We start from the raw sequence: 7036 nt of genomic DNA, 5'->3' as shown, positions 1-7036 counted from the left end.
CTCTATGACTTCAGTCACTTCAGTCAAGGCGAAGGTAATTCACTAGGCACACATGGTAAAATTCACATGCCATCCAGCTATCAATTGCACTTTTTGCATCCATCCATGTTTTTTCTGGTGGGCATCCCTCGTAAAAGATGTCTGCACCCAGAACAAGTCCTCTAACTGACCTCCCACAGGAATACTAAGATCTCTGCCCCCTCTGGGGGGCCCCTGATCCCACAAAGCACTCAACTTTGCCCTTGACCTGCCTCCCTTCACAGGATCATTGACCACTTTTCTAAAGCTCCTCATTTTGTCGCTCTGCCCAATTTCCTCTTTACTCTTGAGACAACCCACCTCCTCGTGGACCATGTGTTTCGTTACATGGCATCCTATTGGACATCGTGTCTGACCAGGGAGCACAGTTCACATCTCAGGTTTGGCATGAATTCTGCTCCATCCTTAGCGTTAAGGATAGTCTGTCCTCTAGCTTCGACCCACAGATTAACGGCCAAGCAGAATGTACCAACCAGGAGCTGGAAGCTGCCTTATGCTGTACTGCCTGCCCCAACCAAGCCATGTGGCACACACAGTTGGCTTGGGTAGAGTATAGCCATAACATCTTGACATCTTTTTCCACAGGCCTCTCTCCATTTGAGTCATCCCTCAGGTACCAACCCAGGTGCTGTCTACAGTCCCGGCAGAAGGACTGGCTATCAACCTGGTTTGTACTCATCTGTGCCAAATCTAAAAAAGTCTCCTGCAAATACATCGGACCTTCCGAGATTCACTCTCTGATTAATCTTGTTTCCCTCTGACTCCAGTTTTGCATAAACATGATAATTTATAATGTCTTCCATGCAGTAGCGGTTTTTGATACGGGCGACATGGGCGGTTGCCCAGGGCGGCATCGTGGTGAGGGCGGCATCACGGGCATCGGCCAAAAAAAGTTGCTCGTACTCATGCTGCCCCGACATGGCCATGGAGAAGGTTGTGTTAAATCAGGAAGACTGTAAAAGAGCTAAACAGATCACATAATTTCAACCGTGGTTCCAAAGTGATGCAGGACATTGAGCTTACCTGTCATATATACAGTGTTGGGGAGTAACGGAATACATGTACCGCCGTTACGTATTTAGAATACAAAATATGAGTAAATGTATTCCGTTACAGTTACCGTTTAAAAAGGTGGTATTCAGAATACAGTTACTTTGTTGAAATAAATGGATTACACGGCGGTACTTTCCTGTTTCATATTGTCGCGGGTCAGGACTGTTTGGGTTTGTTTGACAGCTACGCTCTGTTGTTCCAGGCGGCAGCGTTACGGTTGCCATGGTTACAGGGTGACGCTCTCTCTCTCTGCGTGTTTCCTGGGTGACAGCGCGCTTTTTTGTTGTTGTTGTTGTGCTAAGCTAAAAGGCAGAATGCTACAGGCATGGCCCTAAAGAATGTAGCCTCATGGGCAGTGTAGTCCGTGCTGCAGGGAGAATGGACTACCATACACGTTATGTGTCTGTGAGCGAGGGAGGGAGAGAAAGGAAAAGTCCGAGCTGTCACGGAGCAAAAACGGGAGCTGGAAGCATGTAAATATAATAATAACCACTGCAGCCAAGAAGAGTGCCTGGAGAGCCCAGTTGTAAGTAAGCTATTAAGACTCAACTGTACACTGTGTTCGTGTTTTCCTCCGGAAAAAATAAGTTCCGTTGGAGCAGCCTTTCAACGCCTCTCTCTGTCTCTGGCAAGCAAAGTTGACCCACACAACAAAGTAAAGCTAGTTTTCAGCTACGAGGCAGATGTCCCTTTACTACGGTTCGGAGCCGCGGACCTTCAGTAACCGTAATAAATCACAGCAATAGTACATTCACGTAGTTGTAAACAGCATGATAATATATTAAGTAATCCAAAGTATTCAGAATACGTTACCCTCATTGAGTAACGTAACGGAATACGTTACAGAATACATTTTGGGGCATGTATTCGGTATTCTGTAATGGAATACATTTTAAAAGTAACCTTCCCAACACTGCATATATATGTAGAACTGCAAACAAATAAGAATAAGGTTGTACTCTAATTACAGCGGCATCACACTCCTCAGTCTCCTGGGAATTTCGATGGCAGGGTACTGGGAAGAAGGACAGACAATGGAGTTTTCATCCTGGTCATGGAACAGTGGACAAGCTCTTTGTTCTGTAAAGGTTATTTCAGGGTGTGTGGGAGTTTGCCCAACCAGTCTACATGTTTTATGGAGTTGGAGAAAGGATACAACCACATTCAGCTGGGAATATGTGGTGTCCATCAATCCCTGTATAACTGTTGCGAGAGCTTAGTCCATATTGCTGGCAAAAGGCAGAGCAGGCTGTACCTGGAGAGGAAGCTTAGGTCTTTTGGAGTGAAGGGCCCACTCCTGAAGAGCTTCTATGACTCTGTGGGGGCCTCAGTCATCTTTTACGGTGTGGTCTGCTGGGGCGGCAACATCTCTGCTGGGGACAGGAAGAGACTGAACAGGCTGATCCAGAGGGCCAGCTCTGTTCTAGGATGCCCTCTGGACCCAGTGGAGGTGGTGAGTGACAGGAGAATGGTGGCTAAGCTGTCATCCCTGTTGGACAACATCTCCCACCCCATGCATGAGACTGTGACAGCACTGAGCAGCTCCTTCAGTGGCTGCGGCACCCACGATGTGGGTCGCAGGTCTCCTTCCAGCTACTGTCAGACTCCACATGTGCAATAGCAATAACATTAAGTGCAATATTCTTTTTCTGACAATGTTGTATTATACTCAGTTGTATATAGTATTTTATTTTATTTTATTCTAATCTATTGTGTACAGTATCTTATTCTTATCCTATTCCAGTGTTTTACTTATTTGTGCGATGCAATTTTGTACTGTCCACTGTCTGCTGTAACAAAACAAATTTCTCACGTGTGGGACTAATAAAGGTGATCTTATCTTAACTATTGGAGCCACTATGGTTAGAGGCAGTGAAGTATGCCATTGATAAGGATCCATTAAAAAAAAAAAAACCTTAATACAACCTTAATAACAGTCTTGCCAAAGGCTGTTAAGGCAAGGATCCCCTGGAGTGCAGTAACTATCGACCTATTTCCTTAATAAATGCAGATATTAAATTATATGCTAAGGTACTAGCTGTACGCCTTGTGAGCGTGTTGGGTAAGCTGATTCACAATGATCAAACTGGTTTCATGAAAGGTAGGTTAGCCTCTCACAACATAATATGACTAAGGCCATATTATTGATGAATCTAGTAGGTCCCGATCTCTGATTGGTCTTTTCTTTATGGACGCCCAGAATGCATTTGACAAAGTGGAGTGGAGGTTTTTGTAGAAAGTATTAGAAAATTTAACTTTGGCCCAAAATTTATTAAGATGATAAACATTTTATACACCGAGCCTTCAGCCAGTGTCTGTATTGGTGGAATTCCCTCATCTACATTTAGTATATTTCACGGGACAAGACAGGGATGTCCACTCTCCCCACTCCTTTAACCTTTTTATAGAACCCTTAGCACAGTGAATACGCCAAAACAACACCTTTATCCCTGTTCCTATAGGGTGTACAAAACACCTTATTTCATTATATGCCGATGACGCCTGTCGGATATCCGACATGTCGGATATCCAGTCGACCTTACCCACACTATTGAACTTAATAGATACTTTTGGTAAGCTATCAGGTTTTAAGATTAACCTCGGGAAATCTGCTCTTATGTTACTCAAATTAGACAGGAACACTCTCAACACCCCACCAGATATAAACATTGTAGGACAGGTTAATTATTTAGGTATTTAGATAGTGATGTCTGAGGCTCTATTGTTAAGAACAACTACTGTGATATTTTAAAAAAGATAGAAAAGGATGTTAATAGATGGACACATGCGTCAGTGCCAGCTCGGATCGCTGTAGTTAAAATGAATGTATTACCAAGAATTTATTTTATAAGTTCAATGTTTCCTTTAGCCCCCCCAGTCGACTACTGGAAAAAAAGTGGACTCTCTGCTCAAGTCATTCATATGGAATAACAGGCATTCATGTATAAAGTGGGCTATATTACAAAAATCCAGACTAGATGGCGAATGGGCAGTCCTGAATGTTAAACTATATCATTTTGGCATTCACATTGAAACAAATCAGGCAATCAAAAGATCAACAGTTATAGAAATATAACAGCTCCACATATAAACCCTTTAACCTCTTAAGCCCCAACGCCCCATGATACGGGGGCAAAAGGCAGGAGATCAGGTAGGCTTGGGGCTTAAGAGGTTAAAAAGTTTAGAATTACAGTTTTTTGTATTTCAGCAAAAGTTGTTCTCATGCTGAGAGTAGCTGTGAGACACAATTAGTGTCCGTTGGCAATGAGCTCAGACTATTACATCAGCTGGTTGAAGAGTTTAAATGAAGGAACGTCTGCATGTCAGTCAATTTTATGCTAATTCACTTCTGTAACATGCTGTAAGTAGACTCACAACTGCTTTTGTTCGGCAGTTCTATTAAATAAAACTGTGATTATCGTTTAACTTTCATTGTTCCAAGAAGCAAACTGTTGATCATGACAAACCTTTCACAGGTTTCATATTTCACTTTCAGTGCCTACTTTGACACTGGGCCATTCAAATACTTATATTTCACTATTGTCATGTCTCTGTATGTGTTTACATTTGGATCTAACCTACTGCTGATTGTGGTTATCTGTGTGAACAGAAGCTTACATGAACCTATGTACATGTTTCTGTGCAGCCTGTTTGTGAATGAGCTGTATGGTAGTACAGGGCTGTTTCCGTTCCTCCTGCTTCAGATCCTCTCTGATGTTCACACTGTTTCTGCTCCTCTGTGCTTCCTGCAGATTTTCTGTCTGTACACTTATGCAAATGTAGAGTTTTATAACTTAGCCATCATGTCCTATGACAGGTATCTTGCTATCTGCTATCCTCTGCAGTATCACACACATATGACGTTTAACAAGGTTGCCAAGCTTATCGTTCTCACATGGCTGTTCCCTATTCTGAATATAGTCGTGATGATATCACTGAATGCCTCACTGCAGCTCTGTGGACACACTGTTGACACACTGTACTGCAACAATTACTCTGTCGTGAAACTGGCCTGCTTTGACACAACAATTAATAACATCTATGGACTCATGTACACATTTACTGTACTAATTGGTCTTGCATTGCTAAACTTGTTCACGTATGTTAAGATTCTTAAAGTCTGTTTTTCTGGATCCAAACAGACCCGACAGAAAGCCGTCAGCACCTGCACGCCTCACCTTGCTTCTCTCATCAACTTTTCATTTGGTTGCTTCTTTGAAATGGTGCAGAGCAGGTTTAACATGAGCAGAGCTCCCATTATCTTATGCATTTTCCTATCAATATATTTTCTCACTTGCCAACCAGTTTTCAACCCCGTCCTGTACGGACTCAAACTAACCAAAATTCGACTCATATGTAAAAGTCTTTTATTTGGTAAGATATGAATTAAAAAAGTTAATAGACACTTTACTAAGTTTATTTCTGGAACTTCTGCATTCACAATACAATGTTTGGAATATGTGTGACTGTAATAGGCATTACATTTACATTTTTCAAAACAAGTTCAAACAAAACTAGTTTATTTAAATTTTTGTCACATATTGTCACTTTGAATAATATGAAATGCTAATCTTACACAATAAGGATATTTAGAAATCTTATAAATGAAACATTTATTTACACAATCAATTCTCACATAACAGAGAATAAAACGTATTTAAGCACATTAGTCAGAATGGTACATAGCGTGGTGTTTATGTAAAACGTTTCTAGTGTCAACGATTAATCAAGGATTTTGTAAACTAGAGGAAACAATGGTCCATAAAAGTCTCAACCAACAGGATAAATGAATGAAAACATTTTAATTTAAAATTAAAGGAAATCCAATAAAGTATTCTTTGGAAGCGCCTTCATCTTTGTCTTTTAATTGCAGACCTGTGCTGATTATAATATGCCGTGTTTATGAACAGCATTGTGGAGCTGCAGTGGTCATAGTAGTACTCTGCTGAGGCAGCTGAATTCTTGCAACATCGTGATTACAAATGTGGGGCTGAACAGCAATCAGCGGTGACGGTGACCTCAGTAGTTCAAGCTGGCCTGATAGACACTCACAGAAACATTGGTAGAAACATGCTCCATCACAAGAGTCCACGATGGTTCCCTTAAAAAATGGTTTTCCATAAAAACTGTTACATCTGTGATGGTTTAAAACTGGGGAGTGGAATACAGCGTAGAAGCTTCCAGCTCTGCACATGTGTATGGGGTTAGGTTGTAATTAAAGTCATTTATCACAAAGGTCTGGGCCGGGAGTAAAACCTCTGACCCTGTCATTGAAACGCTTATTTTGTTCCACTTATGCAGCCACAACAACATTATCAGATACTCAGTTCAGTCCAGTTACATTTTATTTATAGTGTCACATCACAATAACAGCTATGTCCAAGTGCTTTATAATGTAATGTAAATCCTATGATAACACATAGAGGTGTTAGTAATTATACACAATAATACGCATTTAATACATGTTTACTCCCCCATCCAAATCATTGAATTCAGGTGTTTCAGTCACTTCCATATCCACAGGTGTATAAAACCATAACCTGCAGCCTGCTTCTACAAACATCTGTGAATGAATGGTTCACTCTCAGGAGCTCAGTGAACTCCAGTGTGTTACTGTGATAGGACGACACCTGTGCTACTAAAAATTCCACAGTGAGATGTTAGTGGGATTATAACCAAGTGGAAGTGATTGGGAACAACAGCAGCTCAGCCATGATGGCCATGTAAAATCACAGAGTGGGGTCAGTGGATGCTGAGGTGCATAGTGAGCAGAGGTCACCAAGTTTTTGCAGAGTCAAACTTCATGTGGCCTTCAGATTAGCTCGAAAACAATAATTAGAGAGCTTAATCTGTAGTGGACTCATCTCTGTACTTAGCCTGCTAGACCTCAGTGCAGCATTCGATACTGATGACCATAATATCCTATTAGAGTGATTAGAGCACG

The 7036-nt window shown here is 41.5% G+C and overlaps 1 protein-coding gene across 1 annotated transcript; it reads left to right on the top strand.

The window, feature by feature from the left end:
- The first annotated feature begins 4550 nt into the window (after window positions 1-4550).
- LOC134641518 (olfactory receptor 10J5-like) lies at window positions 4551-5477 on the top strand. The gene has a single exon (XM_063493975.2). It carries the CDS (start codon window positions 4551-4553, stop codon window positions 5475-5477), a length of 927 nt encoding a protein of 308 aa, XP_063350045.1.
- The last annotated feature ends 1559 nt before the right edge of the window (window positions 5478-7036 follow it).

Source organism: Pelmatolapia mariae, linkage group LG14 (genome assembly GCF_036321145.2).
Source record: "Pelmatolapia mariae isolate MD_Pm_ZW linkage group LG14, Pm_UMD_F_2, whole genome shotgun sequence".
NCBI classification, from domain to species: Eukaryota; Metazoa; Chordata; class Actinopteri; order Cichliformes; family Cichlidae; genus Pelmatolapia; species Pelmatolapia mariae.
The sequence above is the reverse complement of the archived record's forward strand: the minus strand, read 5'-3'. Positions and strand labels throughout refer to the sequence as shown.